The following is a 20,053-nucleotide window of genomic DNA, read 5'->3' on the forward strand; positions in this document are numbered from 1 at the left end:
AGGCCTTGCTGCCGGCTCAGGCTGAACGACTGTGTTTCTGAGAAAGCAGGAGGAAAAAGAGTGAGAGAAGGAAGGGGGGAAGGACTCACAGCTCAGGTGCAGAGGAGGGTGGCTTTGGATAAAAGCAGGAGGGGAAAGTAGAATTTGGGGGCAGGGAGTGGTAGGGGCAGTGGGGGTGGGGGGGCAGTAGTACATGTCCAACTGTTTCTCATCCTGAAAGGGACAGAACCGAGCAATGGGAAGTTCCACACTTCAGATTGGTGGTCAAATGGTGCAAAGGCCCTGTGGTAATTATGGGAGAAATAGGGTGGGGACCAGATGGCCTGAGAGGCAAGAGGAAGTAGTACCTTTGAGAACTTTAGAGAGGAACAGGTGTGCCCCACCCTCCTGTTCCCTGAGGATGGTCCCCACAACCAGTCACCTCGCTGGGGGGCCGTCTCTCCATTCAGCTCCCTGTCTGCCTGCCCTGTTCCATCTTCTCCGGTGGCACCCCATGCCAATCTGTACCCCGGCGCTGCACCCACTCCTTCTGTAGCAGCCGTGGCGCCAGCTGGAGCCCGTGGGGAAACAGGAGAAAAAGTGGGAACAGCAGGCCTGGGAGAAAGTGTCTAAACATGGACTATTTGGGGACTGCCTTTTATTTTCAGTTTGAAATTTGTCCACCCTCCAGTATTGTAAAAAAAAAAAAAAAAAAAAAAAAAACAGGAGCCAGAAGCCCACCAGTCACTGTTACCTGGAAGAGATCCTCAGATCTCAGATGGATCGTGTATAGGGGACCTGGCACCTGGCTGCCTGTGAGGCGGCCACTGGGGCCTGGCTGGAGGCATCCATAGGACCGATGGCTGCAGAGTAACTGTTTCCAACAGGCGTCAGAGCATTGTTGGAGGACATCAGCTGTTCTGCTTTGATTGTCCTGATGATGTCCATGTGTCATTAGGGCCAATTAGGGGAGGATGGGAGCAAAGTGTTTGCCCCAGGGCACGGGCTGGTGGGAGGGCCACCAGGACAATTGAATTCCCCACCAGACAAATGTGATTAGGTGCAGCCTGGCCCAACCCCACCGGACAGGCATAAATGCCCCGGTGGGGCTGGCGCACTCACCCCAGTCATGCCGGCTCACCGCACCCACCAGCGCTGCTGGAGCAGCCTCCCCAGCCCCAGTGTTCGTGAGGCTGCCTCCATGTATAGTACAGCTGTGGCCATCTTCCTGGTCATCCTGGTGGCTGCACTGCAGAGCTCCGAGCCTCCGGAACACCCCTTCCCCTACCACATCCCCCTGGACCCCGAAGGGATCCTAGAGCTCTCGTGGAACATCAGCTACGACCAGGAGATCATCCACTTCCAGCTCGAGGTGCGAGGGCCGAGGGCTGGGGTTCTGTTTGGAATGTCAGACCGAGGCGAGATGGAGAATGCTGACCTCATCATCCTCTGGACTGACGGCAACAGATCCTACTTCGCGGTGAGTCCTCTCCCACCTCGCTATCCTGCCCTCGTGCCCATACCCCCTTGCTGGCTATCTTCACACAGCCGTGGGCCACAACCCACAGTGGAAGCTTGCCTGCTGCTTCTGTGCATGGTGTCACTGATCTGAATTAAGCCTGTGTACCCCCATCAGCATCAGAGGCGCACTCACTAGATGATGAAATGCTGGGGGGGGCTCTTCCTACAGTCCTTGACTGCACCTCCAAATAATAAACGCAGCATCCCAGGAAGGATAAGCACATATGGAGGTCCCACATGCCAGGCAGCACCCCCCATCACGTGAGCACAGACCCTCCCTATCCACCAGTTTTGCAAATAGCAGTTCCATGCCACACTGCCAGTACACGCACACCTGCTGTGGGCCAGGTGGTAGCATGGGGTTTAGTAGAGCAGGCAGAATGCACGCTAAAGTGGGGCACAGCACACACAGGCCTTCTGTGCTATACTCGACAGCGGTAGAATGCAGATACGGCATGCTCAGGTGTAGGACAGCTCCACCCTCACCACACAAGCTGAGCCTAGGCCAAGAGGAGGCATCTTGTTCCTTCTATTCAAAATCGACCTGAATGCCTGCTTGCAAGGATGGCAAAGGAAGTCTCCTATATGCTGGAGCAGCCTTCAGGGACACCAACAAGCTACAGGGGTCAGCAGAGGGGGAAGAGCCCCCACAGACTTCCTCTGGGTCCCTGCTTGCCCTTCCTCTGCAGGAGGGACTGACCATCATGGCCTCTTTGGGGATGGGATTCAACTCTACACCCACAGGAAAAGGATGACTGGAGATTTCCCTTATCAAACCAGGATGTACCTTCTTCATAACAGGCTAGCCTCAACTTTGTATTAGTCCTCCTGCTCTGCTTCCCCAACGTTGGGATTACACATGAATTACTACACCTGACTAGGAGATGCCTTCTTGACCCGAGCGGGGCAGCCACTCTGCCTATTTCATAGAGTCCTTTGCTCAGAGCTGTCAGGCAGGGTGACGGGGGTGACCGTACAGTGACTCTGGAGTCACAGAAGAGGCTTCCTGGGTCCCAGAGGGCTTGCTGCTCCTTTCCCCTCTTTCCAGGCAACTTCTCCAGGCTACAGCTCCCACAGTCCTGGGAGCCTGGTGTTTCACTTTTCCACCCCTGCCTGCCAGGTTCATTTGCACAGCAAATTCCCTTGAACACATACGTCAGATTTGGGAATTGGGGCTCCTTGGGCAATGGTATTCTCAGGAGCACACTAAACTCCCAGCTGCCTGTTAGGTTCTATGCAAATTGGCAGGGTACCCAGCAGGAGGATCACACTGTTGTCCTCAGGGGAAATTTTTGCCAACTCCTTGCCTTTGCTTTCCTTGAGCTGTTACGCTAGCCCTGGAGGTAGGACTAAAGAGAAACAGCCCAAACAATCCTCACAGCAGAGACCCATGAGGTTCATGAGCCCAGAGAGAGACCTACTCACTGGGTGCCATCCCACAGCCTGCATCCTTTGCACTGGCCAGGAGCCCTGCAGGGGAAGGCAGGGAGACTGGACCAGTGATCTAGGCTCTAGGAAATACCCCGGGAGAAATACTCCAGCTGCCAAGTGTGGCTAAGGGCAGCCTCCCCAGCCCAGGCCTCAGTTTACTCTCTCCAGGCAAGGGTGGCACTAGAGTGAAGTAAGAGATGCCCAGGGAGCAGTACTTAAGGCAGCTTTTGCTCTCAATGTTATACAAGTGTGGGGTCGGTACCTGGGAGTGAGTGTCGCGTTAAATGCTGGCCTGCCTCTTTCCACTCTGGCTTCATCATCATCAGTCTGGCTCCAGGGCTCTAGCCTCAAATTTTTAACCCTGGTGTGCACTCCTGTCAGGAGCCTGGGCCACCTTAACAATGCTGTACAGTTCTGCACATGTCCCTTTAAAGCCTGAGACTCAGTTCTGTCTGACTGTCCCTGGAATTCTTGGGCACCTGTCTCATGTGTGACAGATCGGAAGTAAACTAGGTTGGGCTGAAGTTCAGACAGGAGGGGCAACATGGGTAATATGGGGGCTAGAAAACATGGCTAAAGGGTGGACTGATCACCTGGCATACATACACCCGGCCCTGGGTTTGAACCCCAGCATAGAAAAGGAATGAAACCGTTAAGATCCGACAGGAGTGAGGTTCAGCAGCTCCCTAGCCCCACTGTGTGTTCCCACGGAGCTGGTGACTCATGAGGAGTATAGAAGTGATCTTTACTAAAGAACAACCATACTCTACCGTGCATGTGCCCCTTACTGCTCGGACCCTGAGCCTGTCTCTGCAGGATGCCTGGAGTGACCAGAAGGGGCAGCTCCATCTGGATGCCCAGCAGGACTACCAGCTGCTCCAGGTGAAGAGAACTCCTGACGGCCTATCCTTGCTCTTCAAGAGACCCTTTGTCACCTGTGACCCCAAGGATTACTTCATTGAGGTAGGCTGTCCAGTCCAGGAGCACAGTTTGCCTGAACTGTCCCTGCATCCTACAGGGCTCTCTCAACTTGGGAAGCCCGAGGTGGGGCCTACACACAGGGAAAGAAAGCCCTCGAGGCCTATGGAAGCTGTTTTGAGAGGCTGTAGCTCTGCCAGCAGCATGAGTCTCCCAAAGAAGCAGCTCCCTGTGGACATGTAGTCAGTGTTCTTTCCAAATGTGAGTGGTGTTCGGAGCCCTCTTGCTCTGGGATGTAGTTCTAGCTGGATCCCATTACTGTGTCAGTAGCCCAGCATACCTGGATTTCTACTCTACCCCATTGCTAACTTGCTGTGAAGCTCAGGACCAGTCCCTTTCTCCCGAAACCTCAGTCTGCTGTCTATAAAATAAGACCAGGAGCAACTGGATTCCAATCATGGAAGGCCAAAACACCTGGGCTTCTTATCTGGTCCACAGTTAGGAAAAGCCAGTCCGTCTTTTCTCTGATGGGACCCTGGCATTCTTGTTATCTTGGTTAATCTTTCCTGACCATACTGGCAGGGGCTGGCAGTTTGTGCCCCTGTCTTAATTTAGGGCTGAAAGACAGAGTGGAGGAGATGCTGGTGCCACGGAAGAGACTCACTACTCACAGTCCCAGGGAAAGGCCCCCACAGCACGTGGGAAGCACTAGGCTCAATTACTAGGTAGAAGCAAGGGCAGATCCCCAGCAATGTGTTTTACAGGGCAAAGGCTAAGAGGGGCCTGGGAAGCACCAGGCTGGATAATTGTGACCCTTCCAGGTTACAGAGAGCTCTCTGTTTGCCCTTCCTGGCCCTGAGGCAATTTAGGGCAGGGGAGATGCTAGCTCGGAGCAGAGGTTTGAACAAAGAGTTGGTTAGTGATTTGGACTTACCTGGGCTACAGAATTTGGGAAGTGGTATATACCCATTCTAAGGCTGGATCTCAGGAATGAAGTAAGTAACTTCAGCCATTTGCTTAGATCTGCGATTGATTAATGGACATCAAACAGACAAATCCAGAATCCATGGAAACAGATGAAGAATTGAGGCCAGGGAAAGGCTAGACTAACCTATGAGCTCTTGGCACAAAGAGGCTAGAGCAAGGCCTTGGAAATGGGTCATCTGGGTCCCCACCCTCCCACAGGCAAGGCTAGAGCAGCCAGAAAAGCCAGTAAACTCCAAGAATACGCTATAAGCAGGCTGATGTTTGCATGTTCTGGGGATAGAACTTGCATGGTGTCCTCTCCAAGAGCAGACCATGGGGATCCTACCAACCAGAGCACACTGGTTGCCCACCACGAATGTGCATCCATTGGTACCCAGAAAGCATCCAAAGGTGTTTCCAGCAATGTATCCACCCAAAGCTACCAATCTCCATCCATAGCAACCAAGCCAGCCCCATCTATGTAGTCTGGGTGGGCCCTCCAGCAAGGTAATGTCCTACAGACCTTGTCTAGCTCCTGAGGCTTGGGGGGAACTAAGTCACACAGTCCACTGCCAAACTCTAGGCTCCCAAGACTGTTTTTTATCACTCCCAAAGTGGTCACTGACACCCCTTAGGTGTTGAACCAACTAGAAGAAATACTTCTTCCCTGCCCCCAGTCACCCTGAGGTTCATTTATAGAGGAAGTAAGTGTCCCAACAGGGCCCAGAGGTTGATGCATGAATGGATGCTAAGCAAAAGCAAAGAGTGTGTAAGAAAGACGAAAAATGTTCGATGGGCAGGGACAGGATTCCAGAAGCAGCCTGGGCCAGGCAGAGCTTCTAATCTTCTCATTTGCAAAGCTGACAGAGAGTGAGGAACTTTACCTGGGAGGAGTGAGTGGATGGGCAGGGGCATGGCTTCCTTCGCTCATCACTGAGCTTATGCTGGCTCTGAGTGGTTCTGTCTGGGCTGCAGGATGACACTGTCCACCTCGTGTATGGGATCCTGGAGGGGCCATTCCAGTCGCTGGAGGCCATCAACACCTCAGGCCTGTATACGGGATTGCAGCGCGTGCAACTTCTAAGGACTGAGGTCCCCACTCCAGACATGCCTGCGGATGTACAGACCATGGAGATCCGGACCGCGAACGTTGTCATCCCTGACAATGAGACCACATACTGGTGCTATGTCACTAAGCTGCCCCCAAACTTCTCTCGACACCACATCATCATGGTACGCAGGGGCCCAGCTGCTCTGCTTCCCACCAGGGGCCCAAGACCTATTGTAGTCCTCTTAGCGCATGAATCTGCAGTATTGCCCTGGTCCTCTGTGACCCTGTCACTGTCTGCCTCAGGGCCCCTGTATTCCTGTCTTACCTGCCTGGACCAAAGCAATATATTTTTTTTTAATTTCTAAGATTGCCCTTGAGACGAAGTGCTGTCAATTTTTCCAGCAACCTCCCTTCCTGTTAAAGTGGCTCATTGCAACTGCTCCAAAGTTGCAACTAGGGACTTCCTCAAAGTGCTGCCCAGAACCAGATACTGTCCCTATTCTAGAAGAGGAAGAATAACTCAGAAAGGTCTTGTGAGTACCCAGGGTCACACAGCAACGAGTAGTCTGGTTGTATAGCTATGCTTGAGGTCCCAAGCTTTAACCTTGAGGCTTCTCTTGCTTCCCAATGGAGCTTGCTTCCCAGGAACACAGAGTCACCCCATTCATACAAGGACAGCTGCCTTCCTAGTTCCACCTTACCGGGGGTAGTCTATGTGGGCCCCTCCCTCCTTCCCCAGAGCTCTTCATGGGTTGTGGAACTTCCTGTCTCTGGATTGGCAGTCCTCAGCACCTGAAGTTGTCTTACTTACCCTTCTCATTTATATACAGCTGAGCAGATGAGGACCAGCTGGTCCAGCAGAGGGGGGTGGTGATTGGGCAGGTACTGGGCTCCCGGCTCAGGGTGTTCTGTTCTCCTGCAGTATGAGGCCATTGTCACCGAGGGCAATGAGGCCCTGGTGCACCACATGGAAGTCTTCCAATGTGCATCTGAGTTTGAGACCATCCCCAGCTACAACGCACCCTGTGACTCCAAAATGAAGCCTAATCAACTCAATTACTGTCGCCACGTGCTGGCCGCGTGGGCCCTGGGGGCCAAGGTATGTATATATTGCTACATGCCTGCTCTAGTTTGCTTTCTGTCACACTTTGGCTTGCATTGCCAGGTCACAGTCCATCATAGAGGGAAGTCAAGGCAGGAACTCAAGGCAGGCCTGCTTGATCCCTCTGACAGAGGAACTCATAGCCAAGGAAGTATAGCAGGGATCCTTGGAGGATACTGTTTACAAGTGGGTTTGCAGACCAGTTTATACTCAGATAGCTTTCTTACACCGTCCAGAGAATGGCATTGCCCATAGTGGGCTTGACCCTCCTATGTCAGTTAAGAATCAAAACAAACCTCATAGACAAGCCCATAGGCTGCCCCTCCTATATCAAGAAAGAATCAAGATAAATTTCATGAGTATGCCCACAGGCCAATCCGATGTAGGTAATTCCACAGCTGATATTCTCTTGGGATGATTCTAGGCCTTGTCAATTGGACAGTTTAAAGTTACTTAAGATGGCATTACGTCATCCCCAGGCCTCCTTTGACGTCCTTAGGACTTTAACTCCCTGCACCCACATCCTAAAAGGACCCGAGAGAGATGGAAAGGGGGGCGTGCAAGGCCCTCAACAGCCCCAGTAGCCTCTAGGATTCTTGAGCTTCACTGTTCATTGGAGCCACAAAGGCTCCTTCCAGCCTTCTGGGAAAACGCACGTGACCTTGAGTGTATACCTCTCACAGGCACCGCCGCTGCTGCAGAGATCTGGGGCCTGTGCACAGCATGATCTTCCTGCGGCAGGGCAAGCTGTCGGCAAACTCTGCCCAAGAGTCTCACCCAACCCTTCCCTGGCCTACACCAGACGATGGTGAGGGCAGGAGCGGAGGATCTGGGAGGAGCTCAGTCCAGTCTCAGTGCCCTCCTGGTAGGGCCGTCTATGTGTGACAGCAAAGACTGTTAGCTCCAGGAGAGCTTCCTTCTAATCCAGTCACTTGCTGATATCACCAACTTCTGCTCAGGCTCCAGAAGCTGGGCAGGTTTGTTCCAGGCTCCCCTACAGACCTCTGTCTTATACCCCTGTCCCACGCAGGCATTTTACTACCCAGAGGAAGCTGGTGTCGCCTTTGGGGGCCCGAACTCTTCCCCGTATCTCCGACTGGAGGTTCACTATCACAATCCAAGGCACATACACGGTAAGAGTGTGGAGAGTACATCTTCCCACCCCACTTGGTCTCCTCAGAGACGCTTGGGTGCAGCTTGTCCAGACAGAGAGAACACGGGGTGTGTGTGCATGCCAGAGACAACACAAGCGTTTTGCCCTTTGTCTACGTTATTGTGGTCAGCAACCTAATGAGTTCCCAGGCCGGCTTATGGGTGGCCCCTCAAGTCAGGGCTCTGATTGACTAGTGATGTCTGCCATAGACACTGGCCCCAGTGCTTGGTGCTGTGCTATTGAGCTCCTGAACACCCAGTGAAGACAGAGCTCCACAGATCCCATGTGGTGGGCAAGATGTCAAGTCTACCTCTTCCCAGGGTTGCCAAGCAGACCTTAGATCCTGAAGGCCAAGGATCTGTGGCCAGTCCAGCCAGGTGCTGACTGCTCAGGACCAGGTTCTTTCCCCAGTTCATGGCATGTGTGTAGACAGACCAAGCTGTCCAGTTAGCTTAGAAATGCCCAGGGCAGGACCACACCTGCCCACCTGCTCCTAATCCCCTGCATGCGTGGAGTTGGAAAAAAGCAGCCGGCAGCTTGCTAGGCCTGAGAATACTCTGTTAGGCAAGGGAATCTAGACACAATCATGCTGCAAAGAGCTTCTAGAAGAGAGACAAGGTGTGTGTGTGATCTGTCTGTGTGTATCTGTGTCTATGTGTGTATCTGTGTGTCTGTGTATATGTGTGTCTGTGCGTGTGTATCTGTGTGTCTATGTGTGTATCTGTGTATCTATGTGTCTATGTGTGTATCTGTGTGTCTGTGTGTGTGTATCTGTGTGTCTATGAGTGTATCTGTGTGTCTATGTGTGTATCTGTGTGTCTATGTGTCTGTCTGTGTGTCTGTGTATCTGTGTGTCTGTGTGTGTGTCTATGTGTATCTATGTGTCTATGTGTATGTCTGTGTGTTTATGTGTATGTTTGTATGTGTGCATCTGTGTGTGTGTCTGTGTTCATATTTGAATATAAGGGAAAGGCAAGGACTCGTGAAAGCATCCACATGATGGGATTGGAATTTTGGTAGTATTTAGTAGGGATCTTGAAGGCACAGCGCATTCTCAGTTAAGGACAAGGGAAGCCATCATTATGGCTAGATCACCCCATGCCTGAAGGTGAGCAGCTTGAGGGGTCATTAAGGGAGTTGACAGAGGACACTACATCAGAAACTAAATATTTCTTTGCTCTTGTACCCCATTTTCCATCAAACGTCCTCACTTCCTTCCTCTCCCCCTCCCTCTTCCTCTTCCTCTTCCTCACTTCTTCCTTTTGAGTGAGACATGTCTTCATCTATGTACGTGAGGAGCAGAAAGGGCCTGATAGACATAGACAGCGGCCATAGTAAGACAGGAGCAGCCCCTGCATCCCGCTCCCAGCTGGGTGTGGACACTGCCTGTGCAAGTTTAATGATGCGAGCGACTTTCCCTCCAGGCTGTATAAGCAATGCCGCTGCTGCCGCAGGAATTATCTACAGCATGCAGGGGAGGTGAGATGGCTGGGCCTGAGCACCATGGGGGATTTATTGCTCATTTAAAAGAGGAGAGCAAATGGATTTTTGAAAACTCCCTGGGCATCAGGAAAGTCTGTCTCCCCTCGTCATCTGCATGTATTTATGGATCTTTTGCCAAATATAAGGGTGCGCCTGTCAGTTGGTGAATTCTGAGACGGGCTGCTTTTCTATTAATATCAAAATCCACGGTTATCTCATTATTTAATCCCATCTAAATTTTAACCAATTGCGGCTTCTTTTTATTATTTGCCTCTGATGTCATCAGCCCAGAGATACAAGGGGCTGTTTGAGTTTGGATGTTGTTGGCTTGAGGAAGAAGGGAGGTGAAGACAGCAAAAGGGAGGTGCCCTCAGATTCAATGAGAAGATTTCCAGAGCCTGCCAGCAACATCCTGCATTCCAGCCAGTTGGTCCTGGTGTGGGGGCCCAGTTCAACTGTTCCCAGAACTTTGGTTTTAGGCGGAGTCTTCCACTCAGCCTCCAGCTTTGGTTTCTCCACTGTAGATGGGAACAACGGAAAAACTCACATCGAGGTGACAGGTGACCTGAGAGCAGCTCTGGCTCCACTCTTCCTTGCTCTCTTGAATCAGAAAGCGTAACCAAGCACAGGGTCCCCTAAGGGGTGGCTCAGGGGCTGCAGCTCACTACCTGTCCCTTCCCCAGGCCGGCATGACTCCTCTGGCATCCGCCTATACTACACAGCCACTCTCCGGAAATACAATGCAGGCATCATGGAGCTGGGCCTGGTGTACACGCCCGTGATGGCCATCCCTCCTCAGGAGACTGCGTTTGTCTTGACTGGCTACTGCACAGATGAGTGCACCAGGGTGGTGAGTGGATTGGTTCCCTGACACTTGCGCTGACCAGGGGAGGGCAACACGAGATGTTTCGGACCCCTAACCTGGAATCAAGACTGTCTGAGTCGCTGCACCCCCTTCTCCAGCAAGAACTGGGCCATGCCCATGCACCCACACTTCCGTGTGCCACTTTTAAAATTTGTATTTATGTGTGTGATTATATACCGTGTGTGTGTGTGTGTGTGTATGTGTGTGTGTGTGTGTGTGTGTGTGTGTATCTCTGCAGAGACCAGAAGAGGGCAGTGGATCCCCTGGAGCTGGAGTTAGGTGGTTGTGAGCCTCCAGACCAGGGCACTGGGAAAGGAACCCAAGTCCTCTCTCTGGAAGAGCAGCAAGCATTCTTACTTGCTGAGCCATCTCTTCAGTGAACCCCATACAGCACATTGTTAACTGGTTTTGTTATGGGAGTATCAAAACTTCCAAATGGGACTCATCTTTTACAGGCTACCCAGCCCCCATCATGCCATGCTTCAGTACCAGACAGGGACTAGAGGAGTCAGCAAAGTGCCTAGTGCATCCCTGAGGCTGTACAAGTACAGGGTGATACAGCAGGGTAAAGCTGATGGGACCCTGGCTTCTGCAGTAAGTAAGCATGGCTCCTAGGCTGTGCCAGGGAGCTCTGATCCTCAGCTGCGACGCTGTCATAACTGGGCTCACCTCTCCCATAGCAAGAAGTTGCAATGGATCTGGTGTGAGACGTGTCCTGCCATGGAGGTCTAGAGGATCCACAGGTCTCAGTAAGGGTAGGGACAGCCCTCAGTGGGGGGTCTCACAGAACTCTCTAGACTGTCTTGTCTGCAGTGCCTCCCCACTCATACTACAGGCAGGAAGTTGTGGCGTTCCTCCGTGGTTTGGGAGGCAGGCAAGTACACAGACCTGTAGCTCTCCCTTGTTTGTAGTCTCTGCTCATTTCTGCCAACATCTGCTCTTGCCCCTTGTAAAGATCTCAGGCTGGCTGCCATGGGCCTTGCTGTCTAGAGCTCTTTTACTATCACAGATGTGACTTCACTGTCTGCTATGTGACTTGTGTTCTCTGCTGGCTGCCGCTTCTTATAATGGCTTGTCAGGAAAGTGTAGCTAGACCTGGATCACAGACAGGGAGACACAGGTCGGCCAAGGGAGGACACAGATCCCAAAGCTGCACCGCGGAACCAGGTTGCTTTGTTACAGAGCCCATAGTGAATTCCCCTCCCCAGCATATTCATGGGTTGACACCTGTTCTTGAGTCCTCCCTACCTGAGCACCTGATCTTTCAAGTATTAGCTTGGCCCAGTGCTCTCAGGCTAAAACGCTGGACACATCAGTTCTTATTCTCAATCAAAGACTAGCCTGAGACCAGGATGAGAAATCAACCTCCCTCCCCAGTCAAAACAGACAGGTCAGACAGGTGATGCTGGCTTCTGAGACCTGTGTCCACATCCCAGCACACGCCTGCATCCCACGTTCCGTAGTAGTGATCCCGGGCCCAGCATACATGTTATCACAGATGTAGTCACCAAGGTCCCTGGTTTTCATTGCAAGAGGGATAATGATATCCACAATGTGAAGGGCAGGGCCAGTAGCTGACAAGCAAGACAGAAGGTTCAGAAGTAAAGACGTAGAAAGCTCAGCTGTCCAGGGTCATCCACTGCCAACTGTCAGCACCAAGGTCTTCAGCTCTGGCTGGCAGCATCAAAGGAGCAGAGGACCATGGCAGGGCGGCAGAGAGGTGGGAGAGTCGTCATGCTTGATACATCTGAGAAAACTTAGTATCGAAAGACATGAGCACAGATTAGGAAAACCGCTGGAAGATGTCCTCGTGTGTTGATGAGGAAAGGAGGACTTCTCACAGGAGGGCTGGTATCTTTTCCCCACTGGCTTAGAGATGAGCATCATTGCTCTTGACCAGGGTCACGTTGACCTCAGAGACCATGTGGTCTCCTTTTGTGAACAGGGCACTCCGAGGCCTGCTGGGGACCTTGAACATGATGGGAATTGCAGCACATAACTGACAGAAAACCCACAAAGAAGGGAAGTCCTGTCCAGTCAACAGGGAACAGGCATCTTCTGGCTGAGGAGAAAGAGAATTCAGTCTTCAGGCACCCCAAGGAGGCCCAAGGACAGGGGTGTCATTGGCCCTGAATGCATTCACGTCTGGCTGCTGGTTGGGGCTTCTTGCTTCAAAGTCTTGAGCTTCTGGCCATAGCCCTCTTTTAAAGAAACCACTCTCGCCAGGCAGTGGTGGAGCACACCTTTAATCCCAGCACTCGGGAGGCAGAGGCAGGCGGATCTCTGTGAGTTTGAGGCCAGCCTGGTCTACAAGAGCTAGTTCCATGCCAGGCTCTAAAACTACAGAGAAACAAAAAACAACAACAAAAAAACAAACAAAACAAAACAAAAAAAAAAAAAACACAAGCCACTCTCCGGCAGGTTTATAATAGAGATCAGTAAGAACCATCTAGAAAAAGCAACTGTTCTGGCAAGCCAAGGGTTGCTGCTCTGCTCTAGGCCTGACTCTGCCCCTCCCACAGGCGCTGCCGAACACTGGAATCCACATCTTCGCCTCACAGCTCCATACACACCTGACCGGCAGGAAGGTGATCACTGTGCTCGCCCGGGGTGGCCAAGAGAGTGAGATCGTGAACAGAGACAACCACTACAGCCCCTTCTTCCAGGTGGGGACCTGCCTGTCATCAGCCTCTCAGACCTTCCGTTTCCCAGGGCTGTCCTCTGACATTTGGTGGGGGAGCCTGGCCAAGCCGCTGGGTGTCAGCAATGTCTTGGTGACAACTTGATTGATCTTGTCTCCTCCTGATTGGAGCCCATACTTAGTCCCGACTCCCCGGAGAGATTGAGACAGAACTGATAACCCGGGGTGTCTGGACGAGGGCCCACAGCTCTCTCACCTCCTGTCTTCCCCACTCCAGGATATCAGAATGCTGAAGAAGGTTGTGTCTGTCTTGCCGGTGAGTGAATATCCAACAGGGACAGTTGCCCGGGGCCGGGGATATTTGGAGAACACTGTGCCTAAAGAGAGAAAGGGAAAGAAGTAGGCCAGGAGAAAGTCTCTGGGCAGGCACAGCAGGCCTGGGTGAAGTTCATGTGGATTTCGTGGAACAGAAGGGACATTGCCTTCTAGCTTCAGCTGAACTACAGTTCCTAAGAGTCTCACCCCCTGAGAATGCTAGAGAGAGATGGGGGTGCCAAGATGCAGTCCTTACCCATGCAGAGGCTGGAGCTCTGATATAGTCAGCCAGGCCTCTAATAGAGAGACATCCCAGGGATACTTAGATGTGAGCCTCATTGGGGAGGGTTCTGGGTTCCTCGCGGGAGATCACACATCCCGGTGACTTGGTCACCAGGAGGATGAGCTGAGCACACCTGTCAGCCCTGAGTGGGCAGGTGCTAATGTGTCTGCCACCTCACTCTTCAGGGGGACGTACTCATCACTTCTTGCACATACAACACGGAAGGCAGGAAGCTGGCCACCGTGGTAAGTCACACTGGCTTGTCCAGCCCCCACCCCCCAGAAAGAGTCTGAGTAAAGATTTCTAACCTCTCCTGTAGTTGAGTGTAGGCTGCCAGAGGCAGACCTGTTCCTCTCGCATTCCCCGAATGGACCGGATACTCTCAGGCCATGCTTCTGGATCCCTGTCTCGAGCAATCCTCCTCCCCCAGATCCCCAGTGCTTTTTATCCAAGCAGCATGCATGCTGGGGCTCTACACTGGCCCCACAAGGAAGCGATGCTGTCAGTAGGGCTTCAGGGCCTCCTCTCAGAGCCACTACAGTGAGTTCTCTTTCTCCGGCATGGCAAGAAGCACTGTGGAGCTCCAAGTCCATCTGGGGAGACAGGACACGTCTGCTACAGGAGAAGCAAAGTGACGGGGACACAGAAACTTCACCAGAGCCAAGACATCACCCAGAGATGACAAGAGGGGTGTGAGCTCAAGGGTAGAGCCAGGGAGAGACAGAAAAGAGCTCTACACAGGGGCAAGTGCCAGAGGCCCCAGAGGATAACAGTTCTCGGGATGGGGCGATGTTCAGTTACGGCAGGGTGGAGATGTGGGTAGCACCAGGCAGGTGGGTGTGGCTGGCCACTCCAGAGAAGTGACAGGGGTCTTCTTTTGGCTGGACTGTGGACAATCCAAGGAGGAGGAGCACCTCGAGGGAGGACTATTTTCAAATGTGAGGTGTACAGGAAGTGTCTCATCCATTTGGGACCCGTTGGGCAGGGAGAGGGACACTTTCCAGAGCTGTCTTGGGTCACCACTATTCCCAGCCATTCGTCCCACTGACCTTTTTTCAAACATTAACTTTATTTTATGTGCATTGTTCTGAAGGTGTCAGATTCCCTGGAACTGGACTTACAGACAGTTGTGGGCTGCCATGTGGGTACTAGGAACTGAACCCAGATCCTCTGGAAGGGCAGTCAGTGCTCTTAACCACTAAGCCATCTCTCCAGCCCCTCCCACTGACCTTTTAACTGATCCCCGAGCACCCAACAATTAACACATCAACTGTGATGTTCATAGTGGGCCAGACCTCGGGCTACATCCCACCCTGGCACCCCCGCACCCCAGAATCTCCCATCGATACTCTAACACTAATGTCTGCACAGTGACCCACGCCTTCTGCCAAGGTCCAGGGTCCCCCCACCCCCGTTCTGTTTCCCATGTGCTCTTTAAATAGCTTTATTGTGAGATGATTCCCACACCGCACAGCTGAAGTGTGTGAAGTGTGCAGCTCGTTGCCTGGAAGCACATGCACAGATCCATGCACACCATCAACCCACAGCTGTCACCCTCCCCCCATCCCCTCGCCCAGCCCAACAAACAGATCCGCTTGCTCTGTCCCGGACATTTCTCATTGCTGGATTTGCATGATATGCAGCCTTCTGTGACGGGGTTGTTTTCCGTGTGTTTAATCCATCTTAGATTCATGTCGGCCTCAAAGGCAAGCGTTTTCCCCCTGCGCTTTCATAGGCATCATCTCCTCCCTGCAAGTACATCTGCTGCGGGTGGGGGCGGGGAGGCCCCGGGCCTGCTCTGCCACAGGTGTTTCTGCCAGGGCTGTGTTCCTGTCTTGCCAGCTTCATGGCTAAGAACTAGTGCCTCGCTTGTCCCAGGATGTTCGTGGCCGTGGTCCAGCAAGCACCTAAGATCTCAGATCCTTAAAAGATGAGATACCTTCTGGTGACTTCTTAGGGTGGCTCCATCTGGGATCTGAGGGAATGGGAGCTCCCAGGAGGCAGACATGAGCTTCCTGGTTCTGACAACCGGAGGATCTAAAGAGATGGTGGTGGCCTTTGAAGGCAGCTTCCGTCCCAAAGTGAGACAGGAGCGGAAAGCAATCCAGGCCCTGTTCTCATTCTTGATCTCTGAAGTGGCAGAGCTAGGTGGGAGAGGGGAGATGGGGGGGTGTCTCATGCCCACGGCTTAGGACAAGCAAACACTACAGGAAGACCCATATGGCACAAGGGGGCCAGTCCAACTTCTTATTGGTAAACTTCCTTCTCCCGCACCTCCAGAGAGCTACCCCAGGCTCTCTGCACTCAAGGAGGGGCCAGCTGAGTTCTATACCACCCATGTGGTCTGTCATGAAGCAGCGAAGGCCTTTCTCCCCTCAACTGTTCTGATCAGTCAAATAAAACCTCCCTCCCCATATCATGTTGACGAAGAGCCAGGATCCTCGAGGGAGGCTGAGACAGTCTTGGGCTGGGCTCCCTGCCTGGTTCCTGACCCTATTGTAGGATTCTTTCTCCTCTCATCAGGGCCAGTTCACTACATCTGTGAGCAGGAAGTGGTGGGGATGTCATCCACTCAGTCCCTCCCTTTTTGTGGATGGGTGGCCGGGGGGGGGGGGGCTGGAGACTATTCCAGATCCTAGCGCCTCTGAAGTGCCAACGTGACTGGTGACCAGCGAGGTCTGCAAGGTGAAGGGAAGTCAGCTCCCACTGGAGACCACAGGACTTGTCCCTTGTCCCCTAAGACTCGGTTGTTGTAACCCATAAGGCAAGAACAGCAAAGCGCTGTCTCCGTTTCTGTTTTCTTCTCACCCATCTGATGCTCATTCACTGGGTCTGTCTCTCCTGCTGCTAGCAGATGCCACGAGAGGGTGACCTCCCTCCTGGCTCTATCCTGGGGACTTGGATGCCACGCTGCTGCAAGCGGATGAGCACGCTGGGTAACAAGTCGCCATGAGAAGGCTACAGGCAGACTGCGGTTGAGTGACGTGCTGAGGGCTGACGGGGTTTTCTCTCGCCTGCAGGGGGGGTTTGGAATCTTGGAGGAGATGTGAGTCAACTATGTACATTACTACCCCCAGACAGACCTGGAGCTCTGCAAGAGTGCCATCAACGAACGCTACCTCCAGAAATACTTCGACCAGGTGAACAGGTGATGTGCGGCTTCTTGCTTGCTGCCCCTGGGAAACCCTGCACAGAAAATCTCCGCACCTACCCCATGCTCTCTCCTCTTAGGAGGCTGGGTGGCCAAACATAGGGAATGTAAGCTAAGTTCTTGGAGAAAGTTAGCGTGCCTGCCGTCAGACCTATGTGTCCCTGGGAGTGCCTGTGGCAGATATCACCAGTCTCCTGACTTACAAGCGATCCCCAGAACAGCCACTGTCAAGCACCAAAAGTGACATCAGAGACAGAAGCAGAGCCAGGACAGCATCTTAGGCAGTGGATAAAGGGGGCGAGGCTGGAGAGGAAGGTGACGCAAGAGCAGCTGCGGGGAGACCCTCTGCTCTGTCTTTAAGCTGAGTAACTGCCTTGCCTTCCAGTTTCAGCAATGGGGAGGTCTGCACCTGCCCTCAGGCCTCTGTCCCCGAGCGGTTCAGCTCCGTGCCCTGGAACTCTTACAACCGCAAAATGCTCAAGGCGCTGTACAGCTTTGCCCCCATCTCCATGCACTGCAACAAGACCTCAGCTCTCAGCTTCCAGGTAAGACAGCAGGGGAGCCGTGGGTCACGGCACCAATGCAGCACTCGCTCATCCCCTATCCAATGCCCAACAAGCCCCACTGCTGCCTGAATCTTCAATCCCAGGTCTGCCCAGATCCTGAGGAGGACCCCAGGGGCGTTGGCAAGGGATCCTGAGCCACACACAAGCAGCACCCACATGTGATGGAAAAAATAACCAGATAGTGACAGACAGATGGATGGTGAGGGGACAGGTCAGCAATACTGCCAGGAAGGACAAGGAGGCCACTTCTCCTGGGCACAGTAAAACAGGAGACTAACCTCAGTCTTATCTGAATGGTGTGTGAGTGAGTGCCAGCAATCTGCCCAGGGCATAAAAATAGAGCTCTGGCCAAGGGGAGGAAAGAAACCAGCATTCTGTGACAGCAGCTCCACAGCCCCACAGCCCCACAGCCCCACAGCCCCACAGCCCCACAGCCCAGCGTCTCCCTCTTTCTCTGGGTCCTGCTGGGATTCAAAGGTGCCTAATTTATTTCCCAGCAGAGCCAGCCAGCAGCGGCAGTGCCAGCCCTGCCAGCCCAGAGCGCAGGTCAGCAGACCAGCCTGCTGCATTAGGCAGGGGAGTCAGGCACTGCGGCGGGGGGCGGGAGGGGGTGAATGGTCCTTTCCTGGCAGCATTTGGATGCTAGGTTCATTACTAACCCAAACACCCAGCCCATGGGGAGGCTTGCTCACCCCAGAGCAGTTTGGAGCACTGTGGGATGTGGCTGGATCTTAGCTTTTGTAAAAGCCTTGCTGGAGGACAGCAGCTAACACTGCAGCCTGCCTCCATGGATTCTGATCCCTTCCTCAGGTACACAACTGAGTGAAGAGGCGGGCATGGAGGTGGAGAAGCCTGGAGGGTTTCAGGTTCTTGACCAGAGAACACAGTAGCATGGAAGAGGGACATGGATCCTCGGGTGGTAACCCTCAAAGGGTGACTTGGAGGAGGTGGGGAGTGTTCAGCATAGGATACACAAATTTAAGAAGAATCCAACCAGCTAGGGAGACCGCACCCTGATTGGCCCCTCCAACCTCAGTTTACCTTCTGGTCCCTTCCTTACAGGGTGAGTGGAATCTGAAGCCTCTGCCTGAAATCACAAGCACACTGAAAGAACCCACCCCGAACTGCCCCACCCACCAAGCTGTGAGCTGCACTAACTCCACCACGGTCAGCATCCACTGGGGCAGAGACTAAGAAGGGGCTTGTTCTTCAGACCCTCCTCATGATGTCCCTGTGGGCTCACACCAGTTCTGTGTACCCCCTTTTGAAGACTCCCCTTCATAGAATAGTGCCGTACGCCTAGGAGGAAGGGGCATGTCACCCTGGAGACACCTACGTGACTGAGACCATCCCATGAAGTCTAACTGGGCAGAACAAACCTGGCCACACCAGGGCTGTCTCCGTGTAGAGATGACTTGCTATGGGGGTCCAGATTCAGCACTGCAGACCTACCTTGCCTCAAGAACAGCCTTGCCAGGCTGGGTGCAGACTCCCTAAGCCCCCAGTCCCCACCCTGTTGGTCCTCCAATGGTGACTTGTGTTGGTGTTTACCATGACAGCCCCGTTTAAACAACTCTTTGCCGAGTGGCTCATGTTTCCCAGTGGGTGGCTTCCCTGCGACAAGACAGGACAAGGCATTTAGCTAGTTAGAGACTCACCAGGGGAGCTCACTTCATGGCAGAGTAAATAGATATTTTCGCCCACCTAGAGGGAAGCCCCAACAAGTAGTTCCAACACGGAGAGCCGAGATGGCTAAAGCCAGGCTCTGTGGAGGTTAGAGCCGGTTGCTTCTGCTGGTCACAGATCAGGTTCTGGAACAGGTGGCTGAAAGTTTGGCTTAACCCTTTAATGAAGGAGTGACTCAGTCTTCTAGTCTGTAAAATGGGACTCACCCTCACCCAGCACTAACTGTGGACACACAGGAAGGGCTGATGCTCCCTCCCCTATGCTGAACCTTTCTGAGCCCCGTGGTGTCACACCCATTGCCCTGCGTGACCGAGGCCTGCTTTTGTAATTCTAGTCACGCCACCCGCCCTGAATCCTTCTCTTTCTCATCTCCCATTTAAGGGCCAGCTCAGCTCTTTGATGGCTTTGGAAGGGAGAAGGAGACTGGGCTCTTTTCAGCTATTTCAGCAAAACGCAGGCCAGGTTCCCCAGGCAGGGAAGGTGATGGATGAGCTTTGTGTCCCCCCACTGCCACAGGCATCAGCTAAGTGCTGCCTTCCCCTTCAGCGAGGCACTTTCTTACTGCAGAGCGAAGGTGCCCAGACTCTGCGCTGTGTAGTATGAATCATGGCTCCGGGCGCCCATAAGTCATGGGTGTAATCGGTGTGAAATGCCAAGTCCGACAGCCCAGAGCAATGCTCAGCCCTCCGTCATCTTTACAGCCTCAGAGATGGGGGAGGCAAGCTGTCCCCGTAGCTGTGCTTTCCCTCCATGGCTGCCTGCCTGAGCAGCCTAGAGCCAGAGGTACCAGAAAGACTCGCGGGGCTCTGGAGCTTGACCTTTGACTCAGTCACTTCACTCTAGCGGTGTGCCAACTCACAGACAGGGAACCTGAGGCTCGTGGGTCAGTACCTTGCCCAGGGACATGTCCGGACCCTCACACCCTGCTTCCCCTCTGAGCTGT

The 20,053-nt window shown here is 53.2% G+C and overlaps 1 protein-coding gene across 1 annotated transcript; it reads left to right on the plus strand.

Annotated features, from left to right (window-relative positions):
• The first annotated feature begins 1,108 nt into the window (after window positions 1–1,108).
• On the plus strand, window positions 1,109–19,696 carry Dbh (dopamine beta-hydroxylase). Its single transcript, XM_050155423.1, is given in 12 exon segments — window positions 1,109–1,459; window positions 3,748–3,894; window positions 5,791–6,048; window positions 6,789–6,965; window positions 7,999–8,101; window positions 10,287–10,453; window positions 12,991–13,134; window positions 13,387–13,425; window positions 13,893–13,952; window positions 16,728–16,855; window positions 17,244–17,403; window positions 18,487–19,696. Coding segments are annotated over 12 exon segments (1,866 nt in total). The 3' UTR covers window positions 18,619–19,696.
• Window positions 19,697–20,053: the final 357 nt, after the last annotated feature.

This window comes from Alexandromys fortis, unplaced genomic scaffold (genome assembly GCF_014885135.2).
Source record: "Alexandromys fortis isolate MF-2015 unplaced genomic scaffold, M_Fortis_MF-2015_v1.1 scaffold_72, whole genome shotgun sequence".
NCBI lineage: Eukaryota > Metazoa > Chordata > Mammalia > Rodentia > Cricetidae > Alexandromys > Alexandromys fortis.